This window comes from Anomaloglossus baeobatrachus, chromosome 1 (genome assembly GCF_048569485.1).
Source record: "Anomaloglossus baeobatrachus isolate aAnoBae1 chromosome 1, aAnoBae1.hap1, whole genome shotgun sequence".
Lineage (NCBI taxonomy): Eukaryota > Metazoa > Chordata > Amphibia > Anura > Aromobatidae > Anomaloglossus > Anomaloglossus baeobatrachus.
The window spans coordinates 943,794,705-943,822,535 of NC_134353.1; the positions used below are offsets into that span (position 1 = coordinate 943,794,705).

The 27,831-nt window shown below is 44.7% G+C and overlaps 1 protein-coding gene across 4 annotated transcripts in view; it reads right to left on the bottom strand.

Annotated features, from left to right (window-relative positions):
• The window catches only part of DAB2 (DAB adaptor protein 2), a 119,492-nt gene that overhangs the window by 67,070 nt on the left and 24,591 nt on the right, over positions 1–27,831 (bottom strand). For 2 of the 4 annotated variants that reach the window (XM_075328771.1, XM_075328753.1), the window contains exons 2-4: positions 10,273–10,464; positions 5,908–6,047; positions 3,052–3,150 (exon numbers count right to left, since the gene is read on the bottom strand). In XM_075328771.1, the coding sequence (XP_075184886.1) occupies positions 3,052–3,150; positions 5,908–6,047; positions 10,273–10,360 (327 nt within the window). In that variant the 5' untranslated portion in view covers positions 10,361–10,464. Of the gene's footprint in view, positions 1–3,051; positions 3,151–5,907; positions 6,051–10,272; positions 10,465–27,831 lie in introns of all 4 variants that reach the window. The other 2 variants (XM_075328762.1, XM_075328744.1) reach the window with 1 other exon arrangement.

Below are 27,831 nucleotides of genomic sequence, written 5' to 3' on the forward strand. Positions count from 1 at the left end.
TACAGTTCTTAGGCAGAGCTATACGTCGCCATGGTAACAGACTACAAAAAAACCCATGTGTAGTCAGATTCTTTGTTTTAAACCACTACGTGTATACAGTTCTTAGGCAGAACTATATGTCTCCATGGTAACAGACTACAAAAAAAATTCAAAAATGTAGTCAGATCCTTTGTTTGCTTTGTCTACAGATTATGAAAAAAAGGCAGTAGGAGAAAACAGGTGACACATGAAGGCACGGTAAAGGTTTGTTTGTAGTCTGTTACCATGGAAACACATAGCTGCACACAGGAGCTGCGTACACTTTATAATAAAGTGTTTGTATGTTTTTAAATGAAGACTGTCTGCCAAGTTGTTTCATAGAAGATGCCAGATACAAAAACACACGCTCCTCCGAGACTTCTCCTGCGCTGCACCCCACCTCTGGAATTCACTACGGCATGGAGGGAAGTGACCGCCGCTGCGAGGCTGATGGAAATGATGTTATTTCTGTGTCAGAGAGTGACGCCTCCTCACACCAGCAATATTTAAACAGCTGGGGGTCGTAAACCCTCCTCACCTTCCAGCAGCCCAAGAAGCGTCCAGGGAAATTTACCGGAACGTCGTGTTCCAGATGACCGAGGAGACGGTTGCGCAAGTGTTAGAATATTTCTGCTCAATTTGCACTTCATTTTTTATTTATATATATTTTATTTTTTTTTTGCAAATATCTGTGAAAAATATTCAGGGAGGAATTGTTGGAATCTGAGCAGCTACGAGCGGCGCCGAAACGTCCAGACGTAACAATGTACATCTACAGTGCTGGACAAAAGTATTGGCACCCCTGCAATTCTGTCAGAGAATACTCTGTTTCTTCCTGAAAATGATTGCAATCACAAATTCTTTGGTATTATCTTCATTTATTTTGCTTGCAATGAAAAAAACACAAAAGAGAATGAAACAAAAATCAAATCATTGATCAATTCACACAAAACTCCAAAAATGGGCCAGACAAAACTATTGGCACCCTAAAGGGGGCTTTACACGCTACGAAATCGCTAATGCGAACTCGTTGGGGGTCACGGATTTTGTGACGCACATCCGGCCGCTGTAGCGATGCCGTTGCATGTGACACCCATGAACGATTTTGCATGGTCGCAGAAACGTGCAAAATCGCTCATCGGTGACACGGGGGTCCATTCTCAAATATCGTTACTGCAGCAGTAACGAGGTTGTTCCTTGTTCCTGCGGCAGCACTCATCGCTCCGTGTGACACCGCAGGAACGAGGAACCTCCCCTTACCTGCCTCCCGCCCGCTATGTGGAAGGAAGGAGGTGGGCGGGATGTCACGTCCCGCTCATCTCCGCCCCTCCGCTGCTATTGGGCGGCGGTTCAGTGACGCCGCTGTGACGTCGCTGTGACGCTGAACGAACCGCCACCTTAGCAAGGAGGCGGATCGCCGGGCACAGCGACGTCACTAGGCAGGTAAGTAGTGTGACGGGTCTGGGCGATGTTGTGCAACACGGGCGGCGATTTGTCCATGTCGCACAACGAATGGGGGCGGGTACCCACGCTAGCGATATCGGGACCGATATCGCAGAGTGTAAAGCGGCCTTTAGCGTAATACTTGGTTGCACAACCTTTAGCCAAATAACTGCGAACAACCGCTTCCGGTAACCATCAATGAGTTTCTTACAATGCTCTGCTGGAATTTTAGACCATTCTTCTTTGGGAAACTGCTCCAGGTCCCTGAGATGTGAAGGGGCCTTCTCCAAACTGCCATTGTGAGATCTCTCCACAGGTTTTCTATGGGATTCAGGTCTGGACTCATTGCTGGCCACTTTAGTAGTCTCCAGTGCTTTCTATCAAACCATTTTCTAGTGCTTTTTGGAGTGTGTTTTGGGTTACTGTCCTCCTGGAAGACCCATGACCTCTGAGGGAGACCCAGATTTCTCACACTGGGCCCTACATTATGCTGCAAAATTTGTTGGTAGTCTTCAGACTTCATAATGCCAGGCACACGGTCAAGCAGTCCAGTGCCAGAGGCAGCAAAGCAACCCCAAAACATCAGGGAACCTCCACCATGTTTGACTGTAGGGACCGTGTTCTTTTCTTTGAATGACTCTTTTTTTTCCTGTAAACTCTATGTTGATGGCTTTTCCCAAAAAGCTCTACTTTTGTCTCATCTGACCAGAGAACATTCTTCCAAAATGTTTTAGGTTTTCTCAGGTAAGTTTTGGCAATTCAGCCTGGCTTTTTTATGTCTCAGGGTAAGAAGTGGGGTCTTCCTGGGTATCCTACCATACAGTCCCTTTTCATTCAGACAGCGACGCATAGTACGGGTTGACACTCTTGTACCCTCGGACTGCAGGGCAGCTTGAACTTGTTGGATGTTAGTCGAGGTTCTTTATCCACCATCCGCACAATCTTGCGTAGAAATCTCTCGTCAATTTTTCTTTTCCTTCCACATCTAGGGAGGTTAGCCACAGTGCCATGGGCTTTACACTTCTTGATGACACTGCGCACCGTAGACACAGGAACTGTCAGGTCTTTGGAGATGGACTTGTAGCCTTGAGATTGCTCATGCTTCCTCACAATTTGGATTCTCAAGTCCTCAGACAGTTCTTTGGTCTTCTTTCTTTTATCCATGCTCAATGTGGTGCACACAAGGACACAGGACAGAGGCTGCGTCAACTCTAATCCATGTCACCTGCTGCAAGTGTGATTTATTATTGCCAGCACCTGTTAGGTGCCACAGGTAAGTTACAGGTGCTGTTAATTACACAAATTACAGAAGCATCACAGGATTTTTCAAACCGTGCCAATACTTTTGTCCACCCCCTTTTTTATGTTTGGTGTGGAACTATATCCGATTTTTGACATATTTTTTTTTTATTTTTTCATTGAAGACAAAATAAATGAAGATAATACCAAAGAATTTGTGATTGCAATCATTTTCAGGAAGAAACTGAGTATTATCTGACAGAATTGCAGGGGTGCCAATACTTTTGGCCAGCACTGTACATGTGTTCTGTATATGCATTCACAATCTGGTAAAAATAGATAAAAACTTACCCCAGTTTTCTCGTCAATTATTTTTATACCAGAAAGGGAAATGTTCACCCAGATTCGCTGCTTGTGTAATCCCTGAGAGCGGCCTGCAGCTGCCATACCCTGCAAAACACAGCGGATAATGCAAGGTTAATATATAAAGCAGATAGAACATAATCATGTATACAGGGAGCTCCCCCTAGTGGTGGCTGCAGACAGGATCTTATCATGTATCTCTGTATACAGGGAGCTCCCCCTAGTAGTGACTGCATACAGGATCTTATCATGTATCTCTGTATACAGGGAGCTCCCCCTAGTGGTGGCTGCAGACAGAATCTTATCATGTATCTCTGTATACAGGGAGCTCCCCCTAGTGGTGGCTGCAGACAGGATCTTATCATGTATCTCTGTATACAGGGAGCTCCCCCTAGTGGTGGCTGCAGACAGGATCTTATCATGTATCTCTGTATACAGGGAGCTCCCCCTAGTGGTGGCTGCAGACAGGATCTTATCATGTATCTCTGTATACAGGGAGCTCCCCCTAGTGGTGGCTGCAGACAGGATCTTATCATGTATCTCTGTATACAGGGAGCTGCCCCTAGTGGTGGCTGCAGACAGGATCTTATCATGTATCTCTGTATACAGGGAGCTTCCCCTAGTGGTGGCTGTAGACAGAATCTTATCATGTATCTCTGTATACAGGGAGCTCCCCCTAGTGGTGGCTGCAGACAGGACCTTATCATGTATCTCTGTATACAGGGAGCTCCCCCTAGTGGTGGCTGCAGACAGGATCTTATCATGTATCTCTGTATACAGGGAGCTCCCCCTAGTGGTGGCTGCAGACAGGATCTTATCATGTATCTCTATATACAGGGAGCTCCCCCTAGTGGTGGCTGCAGACAGGACCTTATCATGTATCTCTGTATACAGGGAGCTCCCCCTAGTGGTGGCTGCAGACAGGATCTTATCATGTATCTCTGTATACAGGGAGCTCCCCCTAGTGGTGGCTGCAGACAGGATCTTATCATGTATCTCTGTATATAGGGAGCTCCCCCTAGTGGTGGCTGCAGACAGGATCTTATCATGTATCTCTATATACAGGGAGCTCCCCCTAGTGGTGGCTGCAGACAGGATCTTATCATGTATCTCTGTATACAGGGAGCTCCCCCTAGTGGTGGCTGCAGACAGGACCTTATCATGTATCTCTGTATACAGGGAGCTCCCCCTAGTGGTGGCTGCAGACAGAATCTTATCATGTATCTCTGTATACAGGGAGCTCCCCCTAGTGGTGGCTGCAGACAGGACCTTATCATGTATCTCTGTATACAGGGAGCTCCCCCTAGTGGTGGCTGTAGACAGGATCTTATCATGTATCTCTGTATACAGGGAGCTCCCCCTAGTGGTGGCTGCAGACAGGATTTTATCATGTATCTCTGTATACAGGGAGCTCCCCCTAGTGGTGGCTGCAGACAGGATCTTATCATGTATCTCTGTATACAGGGAGCTGCCCCTAGTGGTGGCTGCAGACAGGACCTTATCATGTATCTCTGTATACAGGGAGCTCCCCCTAGTGGTGGCTGCAGACAGGATCTTATCATGTATCTCTGTATACAGGGAGCTCCCCCTAGTGGTGGCTGCAGACAGGATCTTATCCTGTATCTCTGTATACAGGGAGCTCCCCCTAGTGGTGGCTGCAGACAGGATCTTATCATGTATCTCTGTATACAGGGAGCTCCCCCTAGTGGTGGCTGCAGACAGGATCTTATCATGTATCTCTGTATACAGGGAGCTCCCCCTAGTGGTGGCTGCAGACAGGATCTTATCATGTATCTCTGTATACAGGGAGCTGCCCCTAGTGGTGGCTGCAGGCAGGACCTTATCATGTATCTCTGTATACAGGGAGCTCCCCCTAGTGGTGGCTGCAGACAGGATCTTATCATGTATCTCTGTATACAGGGAGCTGCCCCTAGTGGTGGCTGCAGACAGGACCTTATCATGTATCTCTGTATACAGGGAGCTCCCCCTAGTGGTGGCTGCAGACAGGATCTTATCATGTATCTCTGTATACAGGGAGCTCCCCCTAGTGGTGGATGCAGACAGGATCTTATCATGTATCTCTGTATACAGGGAGCTCCCCCTAGTGGTGGCTGCAGACAGAATCTTATCATGTATCTCTGTATACAGGGAGCTCCCCCTAGTGGTGGCTGCAGACAGAATCTTATCATGTATGTCTGTATACAGGGAGCTCCCCCTAGTGGTGGCTGCAGACAGGATCTTATCATGTATCTCTGTATACAGGGAGCTCCCCCTAGTGGTGGCTGCAGACAGGATCTTATCATGTATCTCTGTATACAGGGAGCTCCCCCTAGTGGTGGCTGCAGACAGAATCTTATCATGTATCTCTGTATACAGGGAGCTCCCCCTAGTGGTGACTGCAGACAGGATCTTATCATGTATCTCTGTATACAGGGAGCTCCCCCTAGTGGAGGCTGCAGACAGGATCTTATCATGTATCTCTGTATACAGGGAGCTCCCCCTAGTGGTGGCTGCAGACAGGATCTTATCATGTATCTCTGTATACAGGGAGCTCCCCCTAGTGGTGACTGTAGACAGAATCTTATCATGTATCTCTGTATACAGGGAGCTCCCCCTAGTGGTGGCTGCAGACAGGATCTTATCATGTATCTCTGTATACAGGGAGCTCCCCCTAGTGGTGGCTGCAGACAGGATCTTATCATGTATCTCTGTATACAGGGAGCTCCCCCTAGTGGAGGCTGCAGACAGGATCTTATCATGTATATGTGTATACAGGGAGCTCCCCCAATGGTGACTGCAGACAGGATCATATGTATCTATGTACACAGGGATAGGGGCGCTCACCTTCAGCTTCATCATGGAGTCCTGACTCATTTTATCTCCTCGTGCTTCCGGTACATCATCGATTCCAATTAATTTGGCTTTATATCGTACTCCATCCCCTTTAAATCTGGCCAGGAGGAATTCGTCTGTTTTCTCTGGACCTGCTGGATTGTCAGACATTTCAGTCAATAAGTAAAACTCTTCCTTGACTAAATGTCTATAGAACTACAATTCCCATCATGGCTGATCAGGATTCTCCTTCTCCGATAATGATATTTGTGGACTCAGCGATGTTCCCCGCCATGCCCGATGCGGTAACACAATATTTTGCGGCATTGTGTAATGACCCTCTGCTGACAGCTCGGGGGCCGTAAACTGCCCGGATCAGCGCCCGATCACATTTCAGTGGTCACAGCGGGTCCTTCATTCAGCACTATACATGAATGCCAGATGTCTGCGGCTCGGGGACACATGGCTTGGATTAACCATCTACGAGGAAGACGCTGGAGGTCGGGGGGATCTTCACCTGTCAAAATACTGTCCACCAGCCTCCACATTTCTGGCAAACCTTAAATATTTTATATATTTTTCAATGCGTTCAATGTGGAAAAATTATTTGATGCTTGCCACTGACACTCTACCATGCGCCTCCATACCACTCACAAGGGGGCGCCACACCGAACCCAAAAATTCATAACTTATCGTATATGTAAACTATGGGATACACACCATGTTCCAAGGGAATATTTACATCTGTCACTATATTTCACAATACAAACAATATATCTTAATATATACAGTGCCTTGCAAAAGTATTCGGCCCCCTTGAATTTTTCAACCTTTTCCCACATTTCAGGCTTCAAACATAAAGTTAAAAATGTTAATGTTCTGGTGAAGAATCAACAACAAGTGGACACAATTGTGAAGGTGAACGAAATTTATTGCTTATTTTAAATTTTTGTAGAAAAGAATAAACTGGAAATTGTGGCGTGCAATATTATTCATCCCCTTTACTTTCAGTGCCGCAAACTCACTCCAGAAGTTGATTGAGGATCTCTGAATGATGCAATGTTGTCCTAAATGACTGATGATGATAAATATAAGCCCCTGTGTGTAATCAAGTCTCCGTATAAATGCCCCTGCTCTGTGATAGTCTCAGGGTTCTGGGTAAAGTGCAGAGAGCATCATGAAGACCAAGGAACACAACAGGCAGGTCTGTGATACTGTTGTGGAGAAGTTTAAAGCCGGATTTGGTTACAAAAAGATTTCCAAACCTTTAAACATCCCAAGGATCACTGTGCAAGCGATCATATTGAAATGGAAGGAATATCATATCACTGCAAATCTACCAAGACCCGGCCGTCCATCCAAACTATCATCTCACACAAGGAGAAGACTGATCAGAGATGCAGCCAAGAGGCCCATGATCCCTCTGGATGATCTGCAGAGATCTACAGCTGAGGTGGGAGAGTCTGTCCATAGGACAACAATTAGTCGTACACTGCACAAATCTGGCGTTTATAGAAGAGTGACGAGGAGAAAGCCATTTCTCAAAGATATCCATAAAAAGTGTTGTTTAAAGTTTGCACAAGCCACCTGGAGACACAAACATGTGGAAGAAGGGGCTCTGCTCAGAGGAAACCAAAATCAAACTATTTGGGCACAATGCCAAATTATATGTTTGGCGTAAAAGCAACACAGCTCATCACCCTGAACACACCATCCCCACTGTCAAACATGGTGGTGGCAGCATCATGGTTTGGGCCTGCTTTTCTTCAGCAGGGACAGGAAAGATGGGACGATGGATGGATGGAGCCAAATACAGGACCATTCTTGAAGAAAACCTGTTGGAGTCTGCAAAAGACCTGAGACTGGGACGGAGATTTATCTTCCAATAAGACAATGATCCCAAACATAAAGCAAAATCTACAATGGAATGGTTCACAAATAACCGTATCCAGGTGTTAGAATGGCCAAGTCACAGTCCAGACCTGAACCCAATCGAGAATCTGTGGAAAGAGCTGAAAACTGCTGTTCACAAACGCCTCCATCCAACCTCACTCAGCTCCAGCTGTTTACAAAGGAAGAATGGGCGAGAATTTCAGCCTCTCCATGTGCAAAACTGATAGACACATTCCCCAAGAGACTGCAGCTGTAATCGCAGCAAAAGGGGGCGCTACAAAGTATTAACTTACAGGGGATGAATAATATTGCACGCCCCAATTTTCAGTTATTTATTTTTTATAAAAGTTTAAAATAAGCAATAAATATTGTTCTCCTTCACAATTGTGTCACTTGTTGTTGATTCTTCACCAGAACATTAACATTTTATCTTTATGTTTGAAGCCTGAAATGTGGGAAAAGGTTGAAAAATTCAAGGGGGGTGAATACTTTCACAAGGCACTGTAGATCTTTTAGACGTGATGAAGCTTAAGTGCTTACTGTGGCAATTCATATCAGAATAAGTTTGAAATTAAAATGATCACTTTAGGAGTCCAGCTAAAGTCTGAGACAGTTCATGAGGCCAATGTACTCAGTCCCTGCCTACCCAGCCTGACAGCTGCAGCTTGTACCGAGCAGTGTGAGATTTGAACAGCAGTGGAATGGAATAAGGGAAACTGTGGAGCTGTCGTTCAGACTAGTTGGGTGGAGATTCCAAACCAGTAGGGAGGAGGGACATTAAGGATCTATCAATCTGGCTATGTATGCAGAGATATTGCAGCAGGAAAGAGGGACACTGAGGAGTTGTCTATCAGGCTAGGTGTCTGAGATCCAGAAGCAGGGAGGAAGAGTGCTGATGAGACTTAAAATGCAAATTTAGTCGTGGAAGCAGCAGGGAGGCGGGACACTGAGAAACTGCCAATCCGGCTAGGTGGCTGAGATTTAACAGCAGAGAGGAGAACCACTGAGGAAATGCAAATCTAACTAAGTGCCTGAGATTCAACAGCAGTGAAGAGGGACAGTGAGGAACTGCCAATCCGGCTAGGTGGCCGAGATTTAGCAGCAGGAAGGAGGGACACTGAGAAGTTGTCAGACTAGATCAGTAGAAATTGAAAAGCAGGAAGGAGGGACACTGAGAAGTTGTCAGACTAGATCAGTAGAAATTGAAAAGCAGGAAGGAGGGACACTGAGGAACTGCAAATCCAACTAGGTGGCTGAGATTCAACAGCAGCAAGGAGGGACAGTGAGGAACTGCCACTCCGGCTAGGTGGCCGAGATTTAGCAGCAGGGAGGAAGAGTTCTGATGAGACTGGATGAGTGCAAATTCAGCAGTGGAAGCAGCAGAGAGGAGGGACACTGAGGAACTGTCAATCTGGCTTAATGGATGAGATTTAGCAGCAGGGAGGAGGGACACTGAGGAACTGTCAGGCTAGATCAGTAGAAATTGAAAAGCAGGAAGGAGGGACACTGAAGAGCTGCCAATCTGGCTAGGTGGCTGAGATTTAGCAGCAGGAAGGAGGGACATTGAGGAACTGTCAATCTGGCTTGGTGGCTGAGATTTAGCAGCAGGGAGGAGGGACACTGATGCTGTCAGGCTAGATCAGTAGAAATTGAAAAGCAGGACGGAGGGACACTAAAGAGCTGCCAATCTGGCTTGGTGACTGAGATTCAGCAGCAGGAAGGAGGGGCATTGAGGAACTGTCAACATAGGTATGTGGCTGAGATTCAACAGCAGGGAGGAGGGATACTGAGGAGCTGTCAGGCTAGGTCAGTGGAAATTTAACAGCCAGGAGGAGGAACACTGAGGAACTGTCATTCTAGATTGGTGGAAATTTAGCAGCGGGCAGGAGGAATACTAAGACACTCCCAATCAGACTAAGTGGCTGAAATTCAGCAGCAGAGAGGAGGGACACTGAGGAACTGTCCATAAGACTATGTGATTGAGGTTCAACAGCAGGGAGGAGGGACAGTGAGGAGCTGCCAGGCTAGGTCGGTGGAAATGTAACAGCCGGGAGGAGGAACACTCAGGAACTGCCAATCCAGCTAGATGGCCGGTATTCAGCAGCAGGGAGGAGGGACAAGGAGGAGCTTTAAATAAGACTAGCTTGGTGTAGATTCAGCATCAGGAACAGCAGAGAAGAAAGACACTGAGAAGCCATCACTCAGGTTAGGTATCAAATATTAATTTAAAACTTTCATGAATAATTATACAGTCTATACAGCCATTCTCGTATGAATTATAACAGTAAGTACAGCAGCTTCATCAGGTCTAAGAGATCTCTGTAATTATATATGCAGTTTGTATTGTGAAAGCTGCTGACAGATCTGCTTTATGTATGTAACATAGTGTATAAGTATCGTCTTGGGGGCTATTTTATTCAGTTTGTAGTAGGGGGGCCCTCATCTTGGGATCCCAATAACAGATACATCACTATAAAATGCCACCTTTTTTCTTCTCCTTCCTTGTCACTGGTTTGGCGGCTGGAGCTACATCGGTGGAAGTGCTGGTGCAGGATTCTACATCGGTCGACATGTTTGGAGGCCTGCCTCACAACGTCAGTATCATTAAAAACACAACGGGGCCGGTCAAAGGGGAACGCTCCAAAATCAGGTCTCAAAGCAAAGTCATAATTACACCTAAAAGACAAAAATAGGATAAAATCTAGTTAATTGTGTATAAATATTTTCTATTAACCTTAAGTTATCGAGAAGAGAAGCAAAGAGAGCGGAGAAATACATGACTGCAGGGTCAGACTACACAGGGCTTGTTTGTAGTCTGTTGCCATGGAGACACATAGGTCAGTATAGGAGCTGTATACACAGTAAGGGATTTTTTAGGATAAGATGTGCGGACAGAACAGGCGGGAAATCACCGTGATATCTAAATATAACGCCTGCTTATTTTAGATTTATGACCGCCATTATAGTTATTACGAATGACATAATGTAATATAACTGGGGCGCCAGTATTTAGTGTAATCACAGGCTGACATAGGGCAAGCATTCGGGGAATGACTGGATTTATGTTTCTTGGTGGAATTGCTATCTGGTTTTTATTAGTGTAATGCGGGGCACGGTGATTCCATAGGAAGGGGCGATATTTCTTGTTTTATAGCATTAAGAAAGTCAAATTTAAACTGGATGATAGTGAATACACAGAATATAATCAAAGTCCATCAAAAAAGATCAAACTGGGCCCCTTAGCATGGTGGCAGATTTTGGCACCCATGGGTATGTGCACATACTGCAGATTTGGTGCAGACATTTTCTGCATTAAATCTCCATCTTCTGGCAGAAAAACGCATTGTGTGCACAGACCTTTAATAATTGCTATGCAACCCCTTGAAGACCCGGGAATTTTTTTGTTTTTTCCAAGAGCCATAACCTTTTTAGTTTTCTAGCCATATGGGGGGTTATTTATTTATTTTTTTGCAAGTGCTTCTTCCCAGATGCAGCCAATCACAGCTTGGTAGCTGATCTAGCTGTCTAAGACATGAGCTGTGATTGAGAAGTAGGGGTTAATGTACACACCACCAGGGAAGAAACCCCCAGTTGGACTAAAAGCAGAGATTTCACATATTTGCTCCAAAAGTGTCACAATGTTACTTCGGGATAGTGAGGGACAGAGGGCTCCTATGCTGTCCATTATGCAATGATAACCTAGGCTATCCCTCAACTCTGGATTACTCCTAATGGTAGAGACACCAGAGTCCCATGCCTTTCTATACTCCTGAGAAATACTACTCTAATACCCCCTTTCTCCAGGGAGGGATGGGGCAGGAGTGAGATGGTAAATAAATGAGGACATGGGAAAACTAAAACTTTGACACATTGCACACACACAGGACTAGACAAAGAGAGACAGGAGCAATGCAAGAGCACGATGGTAGCAACAAGGGTTAACCCCACAATCACACACAGCAATAGATATCACACCAGATAGGTAAACTGATGAGGTGTGGGGATACAGACTAAGGTAAACTATAGCTGCCATAGATAGAATGATCCAGCCAGCATATATAGGAGGGGAGCAGATGTGATTGGCTCCCCCACAACAGGTGATCAAAGGAGACTAACAAGCAGACTAGTAGAGATTAACTCCTACTAGCCTGCCTGCATAGATCACAAACTCCAGAGGAGTTAACAGGCAGAATCTGTAGTATGAAAAGAACCCGCCGCCGCCGCCATGAAAGTCACCGAAGTTTGTGAAAATCTGTGTGATAAAAAGAAAATGTGAATATCTCTGCAATGGAGTAACGCAACGCAAAACGGAAAAAAGTGGCAAAATCAGGGGAATTCAGGGATTTTTATGAGTTGTTTAACTTTTTGAGTAAGTGCCAAGTCATTTCTAATTTTAATTAATATTTTTCATTTTTTTAGTCCCCCAGTCAGAGGTTTTGTTTCTTTGTAACACAAGGATGGATAACTACCAGCACCCTGTAACCACGTTACAGGGTGAAGAGGGTCTATGGGTACTAGAATTGGTAAACTATAGGAATCACACCATTTAAATGCTGGTGTCAGCGACTGACAATGTCAATTAAAGGGGTTATTGCTGTTCGGGGGGGGGGTCACTGCACGCAGATGACGGGTGATGTAGATGTACGGCAAATCTCACAAAGGGTTCAGTTAATATGACTAAGTGGCAGTACCAGGGAATGCCACTACCAAATGTGTGGCGCTGTGCACGATGGACATGAAGACACCAGAGCATTCGGCCTCTTGATTTGGCCAATTAGTCTGGGATCTGGAGCTCCGACGACCACCGATCAAATGTTTTGCAATTTCGGAAAATAGTGGAAAAAACACGGCTATTTTTGCCCTGATGTTTACGAAAAAAGTCAGTAGATGACAGATATTTCTATTTTTTAATGCTGCCGGGAAATAAGATGGAAATTTCCTGGAGTAAATCTTCACCAGACGCCAGCGCATGGGATCAGGGCTGTAAACAATCGTCCGTGCAAACCAAATTCCAGGAAGATGAACCCCGGGGACAGAGGCTTCAGAGCAGCTGTCGGCCTTACGTAACATGTCCTCCGACACGTGCTGTCCTTCCACCCTTCCCGGCAATACAAAACAAGCCCCATATGTGAAACGCCACACGTTACGGGGAAACAGAATCAATATCTACAATCAAGATTCAGGAAAAGCAGAAAGTCAAGACAACGATCACTCCGGGGGTCCGGGAAGGGACTCAGATGGGATTTACCTGCTCACTACTTAAAGGAATAGTCTACAGGATACGTGATAATTTGCTAATCAGTGGGGTCCAACAGAGAGGGCCATTTCTGTCCCCATTTTGTTCTCTTGCTATCTATGGCAGTCCCTTAGAGAATGAACAGAGCAGCGTCGGTCGCGCATGCAAACATCTACCCCCGGTTGCTATGGTTACATGTCTAATAACTACAGCCTGGTTGCTAGGGTTACAAGTCTAATAACTACAGCCTGGTTGCTAGGGTTACAAGTCTAATAACTAAAGCTTGGTTGCTAGGGTTACAAGTCTAATATATAAGGCCTGGTTGCCGGGGTTACATGTCTAATATCTAAGGCCTGGTTGCTGGGGTTACAAGTCCAATATCTAAAGCCTGGTTGCTAGGGTTACATGTCGAGCAGCTATAGCCTGGTTGCTAGGGTTGAATGTCAAATATGTGCAGCCTTTTTACTATGGTTACATTTTTAGGGTTACATTTGCTAGGGTTACATGTCAAATATCTACAGTCTGGTGGCTAGAGTTACATGTCATGTGTCCACAGCCTTGTTGCTAAGATTATATGTGAAATATATCGAGCCTGGTTGCTAGGGTATCTGCAGCCTGGTTGCTAGGGTTACATATCTAATTTCCACAGTCAGTTCAGAAGCTACAGCCTAGTTTCTAGGGATATAATAGTTAATATCTAGAGCCTGGTTGCTAGGGACACATGAGTAATATCTAGAGCCTGGTTTCTAGGGACACATTAGTAATATCTAGAGCCTGGTTGCTAGGGACATATGAGTAATATCTAGAGCCTGGTTGCTAGGGACACGAGTAATATCTAGAGCCTGGTTTCTAGGGACACATTAGTAATATCTAGAGCCTGGTTTCTAGGGACACATGAGTAATATCTAGAGCCTAGTTGCTAGGGACGCATTAGTAATATCTAGAGCCTGGTTTCTAGGGACACATTAGTAATATCTAGAGCCTGGTTGCTAGGGACACATGAGTAATATCTAGAGACTAGTTGCTAGGGACACATGAGTAATATCTAGAGCCTGGTTTCTAGGGACACATTAGTAATATCTAGAGCCTGGTTTCTAGGGACACATGAGTAATATCTAGAGCCTGGTTGCTAGGGACACATGAGTAATATCTATAGACTAGTTGCTAGGGACACATGAGTAATATCTAGAGCCTGGTTTCTAGGGACACATGAGAAATATCTAGAGCTTAGTTGCTAGGGACACATGAGTAATATCTAGAGCCTAGTTGCTAGGGACAAATTAATAATATCTACAACCTGGTTGCTAGCGTAACATCCCTAAGTCTGAAGTCTGGTTGCCAGGGTTACATAGTTACCAGTTGCTAAGGTTATATCTGTAATACGTACTCCCTGGTAACGGTCCATTTGGAAGGATTACATAACATGAGAACAAGCATGGCTCCTTCTCTACTCATCCCCACCCACCTACTCGTCTTCGATTTTTTTTCTCCATGGTTTTCCCACTGCAGACCATCAGGGATACAAGAAATTAACAGTAAACTGCTCTAGACCACCAGGAACACTTCAAGAATACTGACCCCTAAACCCCCCGCCATCCAATGAAAAATCTGAAACAGGGCCACCACCCGTCATGTACCATCTATACCTGAGGCCTTTGAGCCCCCATTGGCTCTACGACCCTGTTGCGGCCATATTACTCCCCCTTTCCCCGGTTCTCATCGCATGCCCTGGCAATGTAATTAGTATGAAGAGGACAGAAGCCGCCATTGTTCTCAGTTTATGGACATTTTCTGATGTTTGCACTGGCGGTGATGGATCTTCTGCTGCTTTCCTATGTTACATTTTGCTTACGTCAGCCTTTATATTGGCTGCAGGGCGGATTTTCATTATTGGCTTTCACTCAGAATGTTGCTGCCAAAATCCCAAAATTATTTAAAGTGAATTTGCACATTTTCTGGAAAAAAAAATAACAGATAATTGCATTTTCCCATTCTTTTTCACTGTTACTGTAACGGGGTGCCAGGGGTGCCTCTGGCCTTGTAGTCGTGGCCCTTGCAATCAGGCGTACCCCTGGTTCCACCGTCACTATGGGGACAGGAGATGACTTGGTGGGGCAGAGTGTGGTGGTGATGCAGATGTTATCCGGCGCACAAACACTCTTCAGGCAGGGTTCGATGCAATGAACAAACATTCTTTTATTCTTCACAAAGTCCCAAACAAAGCAATAAAGGTGATGATACGCTTTCTTAGCTGGGGGAAGCCTGTCCTTGCGTCCCCTCCAGTGGGGATGTGCCTGGCTACTCCACTTCGCCCGGCTCCCACTTCTGGCTACCCACAGCCCGGACCCACACCGGACTGCTTCACACTATGAGGTTCCGCCCGCTCCTTTTCTCACCGGCTTCCCTGATTCCCAGCTCCCACACTCTGCCCCGGCTCTGCTGCTCCGCTCCTGTCCCCGAGACGACTGCTCCCTTGATCTCATCTTTTCCTCACACCCTTGCTCTCTCCTCCCCTTGTCTCTGCCGGCTCCTCCTCCCCACTGTGGTGACAGCCGTCCCACCTGGCCACTAGGGGTACCCTAACACAATACACATGCACATACAAATAAAACATTTTTATTAGTAACATTTCCGGGTTAACTATGCTCCCTTTTGCAGGGGGTCTGCTCACCCACTGCATACCTCCCCTCTTAAAACCCGAGCCTCCCGGCACGGCTCTTACTTAAAACACACAGAAGCACGTAAAGTCTGCAATACCGTCCACAATAGGCGCAGCACCCACACAGAGGGCTCCAGTGTGCCCAGTTCTCCTCCTCTGGACGGCCACCAGTGTGCGCAGCTCTCCTCCTCTGGACGGCCACCAGTGTGCGCAGCTCTCCTCCTCTGGACGGCCATCAGTGTGCCCAGTTCTCCTCCTCTGGACGGCCACCAGTCCCGCGCAGCTCTCCTCCTCTGGACGGCCACCAGTGTGCGCAGCTCTCCTCCTCTGGACGGCCACCAGTGTGCCCAGTTCTCCTCCTCTGGACGGCCACCAGTCCCGCGCAGCACTCCTCCTCTGGACGGCCACCAGTGTGCGCAGCTCTCCTCCTCTGGACGGCCACCAGTGTGCCCAGTTCTCCTCCTCTGGACGGCCACCAGTCCCGCGCCCGGCGGTTTCTGCAGCGCTCCCGGTCCTTCTTTCAACTAGCGCCCGGAGGCTCAACAGCGCTCCCGGTCTTAGATGGGCGCCCGGAGGCTTGGCAACAGCGCTCCCGGTCTTAGATGGGGCGACTGCCCGTACAAACACACAGAAGGGAGCTCGTCCCGTGAAACTTTAAAAGAACTTCTGCCGGCTAAACGGCGCCGGACTTAAACAACAGATCAGCAGTGGTGACTTACTCTGGGGGCCAGGCCCTCTTCCATTCCTCCGCTTGGGCCTGGATGTATGCCCCCAGGGATTGTCCCGGCTGCTGACGGATCCTCTGGAAGGACGCAGGGGCGTAGGGTGGCTCCACAGGCGCAGCTGCTGCAGCTCCTCTCGGTGGTGAAGGCGTCGCTGCCCCTGACAATCTTGCTGGTAACGGCGGCGGTGTCAATGCTGAGACTGGGTAGAGTGGAGACGGGTCCTCGTTTCCCGCTCTTAAACAGACTCCACCCCCATCCCCACGCATCATCTTGACTCCTCCGCTGAGGTACTTCTTTTTCTTCTTCCGTGCCCTGGAGCTGGCGCCTCCCCTCTTTGGGCGGAGTACTCCATGCTTTCTCTTCGGCACCGGCCAGCCCCAGGCTCTTCTTTCGGCGCCAACTTTCCGCGCCTTTTCTTCCTCACAGATAACGGCCTCCTTGCCGCCATCTTGTACCCGGTCCAACGCTACGGGTACTAGGTTCTCTCCCCACCACGGGACTGGAAATCCCGTATCACGGTCCGGATCCTGTGCTTCAGGCACGACCCGATCTCCAGCCTCCTGGGTTCCTGGCAGGGGAATCGCATCCTGCCGACTACGCCACATGTAACGGGGTGCCAGGGGTGCCTCTGGCCTTGTAGTCGTGGCCCTTGCAATCAGGCGTACCCCTGGTTCCACCGTCACTATGGGGACAGGAGATGACTTGGTGGGGCAGAGTGTGGTGGTGATGCAGATGTTATCCGGCGCACAAACACTCTTCAGGCAGGGTTCGATGCAATGAACAAACATTCTTTTATTCTTCACAAAGTCCCAAACAAAGCAATAAAGGTGATGATACGCTTTCTTAGCTGGGGGAAGCCTGTCCTTGCGTCCCCTCCAGTGGGGATGTGCCTGGCTACTCCACTTCGCCCGGCTCCCACTTCTGGCTACCCACAGCCCGGACCCACACCGGACTGCTTCACACTATGAGGTTCCGCCCGCTCCTTTTCTCACCGGCTTCCCTGATTCCCAGCTCCCACACTCTGCCCCGGCTCTGCTGCTCCGCTCCTGTCCCCGAGACGACTGCTCCCTTGATCTAATCTTTTCCTCACACCCTTGCTCTCTCCTCCCCTTGTCTCTGCCGGCTCCTCCTCCCCACTGTGGTGACAGCCGTCCCACCCGGCCACTAGGGGTACCCTAACACAATACACATGCACATACAAATAAAACATTTTTATTAGTAACATTTCCGGGTTAACTATGCTCCCTTTTGCAGGGGGTCTGCTCACCCACTGCATTACTATGCTAGCTAGTCAAGTATTATGTTCCTTTTTCCCTTAATATTGTTTTATATAAGGGTTATATAGTTCGTGGTGACCAGGGGGAGCGTAATTTTTACCCATTTTATCCCCACAAGAGACATATTGAAGACACATATATATATAGTTTTTTTCTTTATTTATATTTTTACCTTTATTTTTTTAAGTATTTATATATATATATATATATATATATATATATAAAAAATAAAAATTATAATTAAAAAATATTAAATATAAATACTTAAAAAATAAAGGTAAAAATATAAATAAAGAAAAAAACTAAAGAAATAAAATAAACTACAGTGTATATATATATATATATATATATATATATATTATATATATACACTGTACTTTATTTTATTTCTTTAGTTTTTTTCTTTATTTATATTTTTACCTTTATTTTTTTAAGTATTTATATTTATTTTTTAATTATTATTATTATTATTTTTAATATTAATCATTTTTAGCCCCAACAAGGGACATTTTGGAGTCACTAATATACAGTACAGACCAAAAGTTTGGACACATCTTCTCATTCAAAGCGTTTTCTTTATTTTCATGACTGAAAATTGTAGATTCACATTGAAGACATCAAAACTATGAAGTAACACATGTGGAATTGAAAATATGTCTTATATTCTAGGTTCTTCAAAGTTACCACCTTTTGCTTTGATTACTGCTTTGCACACTCTTGGCATTCTCTTGATGAGCTTCAAGAGGCAGTCACCGGAAATGGTTCTCACCTCACAGGTGTGCCCTGTCAGGTTTAATAAGAGAGATTTCTTGCCTTATAAATGGGGTTGTGACCATCAGTTGTGTTGTGCAGAAGTCTGGTGGATACACGGCTGATAGTCCTACTGAATAGACTGCTAGAATTTGTGCACAAACATTTGTGAACGTCTGTTCAGAGTCATATGTTGATGACTTAACATGTTAAGGCTTTAGGCGGCAGTAAAGTGGTAAAATGGTAAAAGTCTTTCCGGCTGAGCCACCACTAGAGGGAGCCCAGGAGCTTTCTGTAGACTGAGTTATCCACCATATAAATAAAAACAGTGAGTGCCCTCTTGTGGTCATTTTTTTAATGCCCATAGCGTTTAATGAAGACACCCGACATGGCAAAACTGGCATAACGAGACCCTCATTCCCCTTATAATTGGTCTTCTTTCTCTAGGACAGTCATCAGACATTTATGGTATATCCTGTGTGCAGCCATACATCATTGAAAGTAACTGCACACAATAAATATCAAGTATTTCCCCCAACTCCCCTATAAACGTCCATGCTGGGCTCCAGTGAGCATACATGTTTATTTCACTAATTGAAAATGGAAACTCGGAGCCCCCCGGACCTGTGACTCCGAGCAGCTGTGTTATTGCTCTACCATAGAAAGGTTAAAACTCAGAATGTGGTTGAGTCACGTTTCCCATCCTCTATGAACACATTTTTTTTTTTTGCAGAGAAATTGCTCCAACAGCGCAGACAATGGTCTATGCAAGGGTAAGTTCACACATCAGTTTTTTGGCATCAGGCACATTCCGGCGTGTGCCTGATGCAACGGATCCGGCGCAGAATATGCAAAAACGGATGTGCCTCATCTTTTTTTTTTTTTAAGGATCTGGTATACCTGATCCGTCAAAAAACGGATCCAGCGCATCTGTTTTTACATCCGTTTTTTGCTGGATCCGTTTTTTTTTTTTTTTCAATAAATTGGAGCACGCTCAGTTTACAAAAACGGATCCGGCAGCCGCATTTGTTTATTGCCGCATTATGGCAGATCCGGCATCCATAGGCTTCCATTGTAAATCACTCCGTATCACGCTGGATCCGGTGCGATGTGTTTTTTTTGTCAGAGACAAAAAACGTTACAAGAGACGTTCCATCTGGCCGCCGCATTAGCCAATTACGATGGATCCAGCAAAAGCCAGATGCAATGCAAGGCCATCAGGCACAATCTGGCGCTAAGGCTGCTTTCACACATTAGTTTTTTGGCAACAGGCACGATCCGGCGAAAAAAACGATGCGACGGATCCGGCGAAAAAACGGATCAGTTGCATCAGTTTTTTCCATCAGTTCCTTCAGTTTTTTGACAGATCCGGTGCAATACTGAGCATGCTCAATTAAAAAAAAATGGATCCAGCGGACGGATCCGGGTTTTTTTGCCGCATTACGCCAGATCCGGCATCCATAGGCTTCCATTATAAAACATGCCATCCGGCGCGATCCGTTTTTTTGCCGGACACAAAAACGTTCACTTCAATGTTTCATCCGGCTGCCGGACAAGTAAATTTTGCCGGATTCGGCAAAAAACGGATGAAACGCAAGGCCATCCGGCGCTAATGAAAGTCTATGGGGGAAAAAATGGATCCAGTGGCAACAGACGCCGGATCTGTTTTTTCATGTTTTTGCCGGATTGTGCCTGATGCCAAAAAACTGATGTGTGAAAGCAGCCTAATACAAATCAATGGGGATAAAACGGATCCGGCGCTGGATCCATTTTATCTGTTTTTTTTTCCGGATTGTTGCTGATGGAAAAAAACTGATGTGTGAAAGTAGCCTTACACAGAAGAAAAAAAAAAAGCACAATAAGGACTAAGGCTATGTTCGCACAGGGCGTTTTTGGTGCATATTTTTCTGCAGCAAAACTGAAGCTCTTGGCAGTAAAAAAGCTGCGCTTTATACTGCTTTTTGCTACATTTTTGGTGTCATTCATCTAGTACAAGGTTAAATAAAATTAGCTTCATTCACAAAAAAACGCTGCAAAACGCTGTAAAAATCAGCTATTTACCATGTATTTGCATAAAACCAACAAAAAAAGGCAAAAAAATGCACTGTGTACCGTAAACATAGCCAAAGAATGCCAAAAACTTAGAAACCAAAAGAAATTAAGAATACTGTACTTATGTATCCTGTTCCTAATGGCTACAAACAGTTTTATTGGATTAGGCACTTTGTTTCAAAAGTGGACTCTTTTCTTCATCAGATCATACAAGAAATAGTGCTATAGAGCTTTGCACACTTTTAAAGGGAACCTTTCAAAAACCATAACCCATCCAAATAATTTATGACTGTGTAGCTCTTTAACAGATAAGCCTATCCCTTTATGACCTTAAGGCACTGCTGCAGCTGCAAGAAGTCATGTTAGTAAGTCGTCTGGAAGTAGGTTGGGGCAAGACGATGCACTTACAGCTCATGTTATTAAGTCGTCTGGAAGTAGGTTGGGGCAAGACGATGCCCTTACAGCTCATGTTATTAAGGCTACTTTCACACATCCGGCTTGAGCCCTGCGGCTCAATCCGGCTGTGCAAGCTATGCAACGGATGCGGTGAAAACACCGCATCCTTTGCATAAGTTTTTCCCATGTGGCCCGCCCGGTTTTTGCCGCTTGCGGCATGCTACTGAGCATGCGCAGTGGCAAAAACCGCATGCGGCGGCCGAATGCGATATTTGCCGCATCGTGCCGCATCCGGCCGCCATAGGCATGCATTGAGAGATGCGCCGCATCGGCCGAATGCGGCGCGATGCGTTTTTTTTTTGCCGCACGAAAAAACGTGCCAGGCAACGTTCCATCCGGCCGCCGCATCGGCTAAATCTGCCGCATGCGGCAAAAACCGGATGGAACGCAAGGCCATGCGGCACAATGCGGCACTAATTAAAGTCTATGCAGGAAAATCGCAACCAGCAGCAAAAAAAAACGGTTGCGATTTTCCTGCAATGTGCCGGATTGTGCCGCAGAAGAAAAACCGGAGGTGTGAAAGTACCCTAAGTCGTCTGGAAGTAGGTAGGGGCAAGACGATGCACTTACAGCTCATGTTATTAAGTCGTCTGGAAGTAGGTTGGGGCAAGACGATGCACTTACAGCTTCTCAGCCTTTACCGTATTTCCTACTTAGATTCACCCTCCCAAGGATGATTGACAGGTCAATAGCCGTGTGCCAGAGCAAAAGACCTGTCAATCATCCAGGGGAGGGCGCTACTAGGTAGAAAGTGCAGCAAGAGGCTGAGAAGCTGTAAGTGCATCGTCACTCCCCAATGCATTCTCAGTCACAACTTACTACCTGAGCAATGCTCTGCAGCCATAAAGTGACCGACTTGCTTATCTATTAAAGGGCTACACAGTTCTATTATTGGTTGGGAAAGTAAAAATTTCTGACAGATTCCCTTTAAATATTAGAAAAGGTGCGAGTTTGATCACCATCATGCCCACCTTCCATTATAATATACAAGAATATAAAATATATTTATAAGAAGCATAAATCAAATAGGATAATATTGTTTTATATTTATTAAAAACAGACTAATCCAGGCAAGAAACGACATGGATCCTCATGCAAGTGAGCTATTGACATGATTTTCTCACCAAATGTCGGTAACAACCCATCCAATCTACACAGGCAAAGAAATCAGACCATAGATGTCCATAAATTTAGTGATGTGTAATAATGAGAAATGTCACAGGTAAAAAGTATTGAACACATGAACAAAGAGAGTTGTAAAAAGCCATGGGAAGTCCTGACATCAGCTGAGATCTATTAGTAGTTACAAAGGAATCCTGCCACTTAGTAAACAATAATATCAGCTGGTTCAATTCAATTACCAAAGTGCCACACAAGAAACATCTTATGATGGGTAAAACCAGTGAGCTGTCTCAAAACCTTCGCAAAATTATTATTACAAAACATACTGATGCCATTGATTACAAAAGAATTTCTAAACTACTGAAGGTCCCAGTGAGCACTTTTGGGGTCATAATCCGGAAGCGTTATTTCACCATGAACCGGCCATGACCACATGCTCCCACAACATTTCAGACAGAGTAGTGAATATAATTATCTTAAGAGTTGTCTAGTGGCCAAGGACACCTGTGAAGAGCAACAGAAAGACCTGGAATCAGAAGGTACAATTGTTTCACAGAAAACAAGAAGTAACGCACTCCCTCTCCATAGCCTATATGCACGCTCCTGTATGCACGCTCACCATGCAAGAGTCCATTGCTGAACACAAAGCAGCTTCAAGAGTGGTTAAAGTCTGCTTAACAATATTTAGAGACGCCCGTGAAATACTGGAAAATATAGTCAGGACAGATGAGAATAAAACTGAACTCTTTGGAGACCATAACACACACCATGTTTGGAGGCCAAAATAAAAATCACCCCAAAAACACCAACAGTGAAGTGTGGAGATGGGAGCATCATGGTGCGGGGCTGATTTTCAGGATACGTCACTGGCAAACTTCATATAATGGAAGAAAGGATGAATGGACAAATGTACGGAGACATTCCTGATAAAAATATGCTGCCATCTACCAGGATGATGAAGAAGAAACAAGGGAGGACATTTCAGAAAGACGATGATCCCGAACACACAGCCAAGGAAACTACCAACTGGTCTAAGAGAAAATAAATCTGCTAGAATGGCCGAGCCGATCACCGGAGCTGAATCCAATAGAAAATGTATGGAAGGAACTAAAGCTCAGATACCATAGGAGGAGCCGGGATCTGCAGGACGTGAGGAGTGTGTGTGGAAGAATGGGCCAAAATCCACCTGAGCAATGCAGGCGACTAGTGTCTCCATACAAGAGGCATCAGGAAGCTTAATCACTAACAAAGGCTTCTGTACAAAGTATTAAATATATTTCAGTAACGTGTTCAATACTTTTTCCCTGTGTCATTTCTCATTATTATACATAATTTATGGACATCTATGCTTTGATTTCTTTGTCTGTGTAGATTGGATGGGTTGTTACTGACATCTGGTGAGAAATTCATGTCAATAGCAGCTTTAGAAATATATTTAATTAGAAAATTGGTGACGTGTTCAATACTTATTTCACCCACTGTATATCATGTGTGAAATGATGATGAACTGAGAAGTAAATTCAGTCCTTCACATTTCTTACCTTTCTAAATTACATTTTATCTATGAGACTTCTGTAGTTCCCCAGCATCGGATGCCGGCTTGTAATAATTACAATACAACACAATGTATCCGTGATGAAATCCCCCATTAGGCACCTGAATGAGGGTCCTGTCATCTCTGGATCTGGATATTTTGCTTTATATCTTTATACGGTAGTTGTTCTGTAACCTACTTGTTATGTTTTACAGTGGAAGGTGAGATCACAATGTTCACTGGGTGTGATGATGATTATGCGGTGCCTTTTCTAGTATTTATATGTTTGCATGCCGCTATGTCTTTTATGATATAAACAGTAAGTTCTTTGCTTTATATATTTCTAGTTGTTTTGTATTCTACTTGTTATGTTTTATAATGGAAGGTGAGATCACAATGTTCAGTGGATGTGATGATGATTATGCGGTGCCTTTTCTAATATTTATATGTTTGTACGTCACTATGTCTTCTATGGTACTACAAATAGTAAGTCGTTTGCTTTATATATTTGTAGTTGTTTTATAATCTACTTGTTATGTTTTACAGTGGAAGGTGAGATCACAATGTTCACTGGGTGCGATGATGATTATGCGGTGCCTTTTCTAGTATTTATATGTTTCTATGTCGCTATGTCTTCTATGGTACGTACAGTAAATTGTTTGCTTTATATATTTCTAGTTTTGTAATCTACTTGTTATGTTTTATGGTGGAAAGTGGGATCACAATGTTCACTGGGTGTAATGATGATTATGCGTTGCTTTTTCTAGTATTTATAGGTTTGCATGCTGATATGTCTTCTATGATATAAGGGATAGACCATTTGCTTTTGAAACGTTGCCAGAATCCAAGACAACTATTTTTTGCCTTTTCTAGTATTTATATGTTTGCATGCCGCTATGTCTTCTATGGTACTACGAAGAGTAAGTCGTTTGCTTTATATATTTCTAGTTGTTTTGTAATCTACTTGTTATGTTTTATGGTGGAAGGTGAGATCACAATGTTCACTGGGTGTGATGATGATTATCCGCTGCTTTGTCTAGTATTTATATCTTTGCATGCCGCTATGTCTTCTATGATATGAAGAATAAGTCGTTTACTTTATATATTTATAGTTGTTTTGTAATCTACGTATGTTTTATAGTGGAAGGTGAGATCACCATGTTCAGTGGTTGTGATGATGATTATGCGGTTCTTTTTTTCATGCCGCTATGTTTTTTATGGTACTATGAAGAGTAAGTATTTTGCTTTATATATTTCTAGTTGTTTTGTAATCTACTTGTTATGTTTTATAGTGGAAGGTGAGATCACAATGTTCCGTGGGTGTAATGATGATTATGCAGTGCAATTTGAAGTATTTACATGTTTGCATGCTGCTATGTCTTCTATGATACAAACAGTAAGTTCTTTGCTTTATATATTTCTAGTTGTTTTGCAATCTACTTGTTATGTTTTATGGTGGAAGGTGAGATCACAATGTTCACTGGGTGTGATGATGATTAAGCGGTGTCTTTTCTAGTATTTATATGTTTGCATGCCGCTATGTCTTTTATGATATGAACAGTAAGTTGTTTGCTTTCTGTATTTCTAGTTGTTTTGTAATCTACGTGTTATGATTTATGGTGGAAGGTGAGATCACAATGTTCACTGGGTGTGATGATTATGCAATGACTTTTCCAGTATTTATATGTTTGTATGCTGTTAGGTTTTCTATGATACAAAGAATAAGTCATTTGCTTTAGATATTTCTAGTTGTTTTGTAATCTACTTGTTATGTTTTATAGTGGAAGATGAGATCACAATGTTCAGTGGATGTGATGATGATTATGCGGTGTCTTTTCTAGTATTTATGTTTGTATGCCACTATGTCTTCTATGATACAAAGACTAAGTTGTTTGCTTTATATATTTATAGTCGTATTGTAATCTACTTGTTATGTTTTATAGTGGAAGGTGAGATCACAATGTTCAGTGGATGTGATGATGATTATGCGGTGTCTTTTCTAGTATTTATGTTTGCATGCCGATATGTGTTCTATGATATAAACAGTAAGTTATTTGCTTTAAATATTTCTAGTTGTTTTGTAATCTACTTGTTATGTTTTATGGTGGAAGGTGCGATCACAATGTTCAGTGGATGTGATGATGATTATGCGGTGCTTTTTCTAGTATTTTTATGTTTGTATGCCACTATGTCTTCTATGATACAAAGACTAAGTTGTTTGCTTTATATATTTATAGTCGTTTTGTAATCTACTTGTTATGTTTTATAGTGGAAGGTGAGATCACAATGTTGAGTGGATGTGATTATGATTATGCGGTGTCTTTTCTAGTATTGATATGTTTGCATGCCGCTATTGCGGAGGTTTGAGGTTTTGCAGAAGGTGTTTTCTCAGTTTCTGATTCAAAACATTCCAAAACAAATCTCCGCGTGCACATGGACCTAGTTGTGCTTTTCTCTCCTTGCTTTTTACCATAAACTTAATATTGAAGTAGGTGATAGTCAGCAATAGTACAACCTATACAGGCGAGACCTGACACTTCTGCCCCCATCCATATTTACAGAGGACACACTGTGCTACCTTAGAGGTCTTTTACACTTTTTTGTAGAGCTATGTAACAGACGAGTGGGGGAGCCCCATCCATTTTTGGCCCTATCCATTTTTCCAGCGTGCAGTATGATTGTATATCGACCTCCCCCAATACAATCATTGAGCAAGTGACGGGGGCCCTACTGTCCCAAAAAGGATGAGAAATTGAGACATACTCCAGATTTAGGTACAGGACATGACTAGTACAAAGTAGTGAACTGAAAGTTTTTTGATAACTCTCACGAGGGACTCATTCTGGAAAATAGTGGTGGTCACATCTAAGCAATGCCATATGGGAAAAATAATTTTTCATGCATGCCCCCTTTAAAAGGACAATCACAAATTTATATATTAGTGGCAACTTTGTGTTTTTCTTGGACAGAGCTTCAAATCCTCTGCAGAGACCAAATATCATACACTAGTTACCTGCAGTCACCACTAGGGGGAGCTCAGGAGTTTACTGCATACATTGTACTCAATAATAGGATTGTGAGCTCCCTCTAGTGGTGACTGCAGGTAGCAGAATTTTATCATGTCAGTCTATGTGTCTGCAGAGGATTTGGAGCTGACAGACTCGACTCCTCCTGCTACATCCCTAAAATATAATGCAGTCAGCAATCCAGCGTGGAAAGGAATTTCCTTGTGCTTAAGGCTCAGAATAGGTCCTGATAAGTTTACGGGGGTCAGGCCGGGGTCCATGTCCGCTCCATCTCGGACACACATTTCCTGCAGTTATTTCCTTTCGAGAAAAAGGAAAAGCGTTCAGCGCCGGAGGAAATCATGTTTCCTAAGTGAATGGAAAATGAGGGGAGGCCCGGGCCGCTATATAGTATCATTCCAGTAATGACAGATGTAAATAACCAATGCTGCAACCTCCTTGTATGGGGCCGGGAATGTACGGGGTCCTACATCGCGCTCAGCCCCATCTGATGCCAAATTTTACAGATTTGTTATCCCCATTGTCCTGAACATGGAACCTAGGCAGCCGTATTGCCCTACAGGGGTCTGGGAAAGCTGGGTGAAATATAATCATTGGTTATCCATGGTGCCGGTTACTGAGTTCTTGATGTTCTCACAGATCTGCTTCTCTCTAATGGAGCATCTGCGACTGAGCAGAACCGAAACTGACAGCAGGAACCGGCATTTCACCCTCAGATCATCAGTCACACCCGGCCAAGACACAGATGTAACAGACGTCAGGAAAATACTCACATCAGTCACTAGATACAGAGGGGCTTCTGTGCCCCATCAGATGCCAGGATCAGGGCATGACTGCTCCCCCAGCACCCCTATAGCTGCACCCCTGACTGATCCCCCAGCACCCCTATACCTGCACCCCTGACTGCTCCCCCAGCACCCCTATACCTGCACCCCTGACTGCTCCCCCAGCACCCTTATACCTGCACCCCTGACTGCTCCCCCAGCACCCCTATACCTGCACCCCTGACTGCCCCCCCAGCACCCCTATACCTGCACCCCTGACTGCTCCCCCAGCACCCCTATACCTGCACCCCTGACTGCTCCCCCAGCACCCCTATACCTGCACCCCTGACTGCTCCCCCAGCACTCCTATACCTGCCTCCCCGACTGCTCCCCCAGCACCCTATACCTGCACCCCTGACTGCTCCCCCAGCACCCCTATACC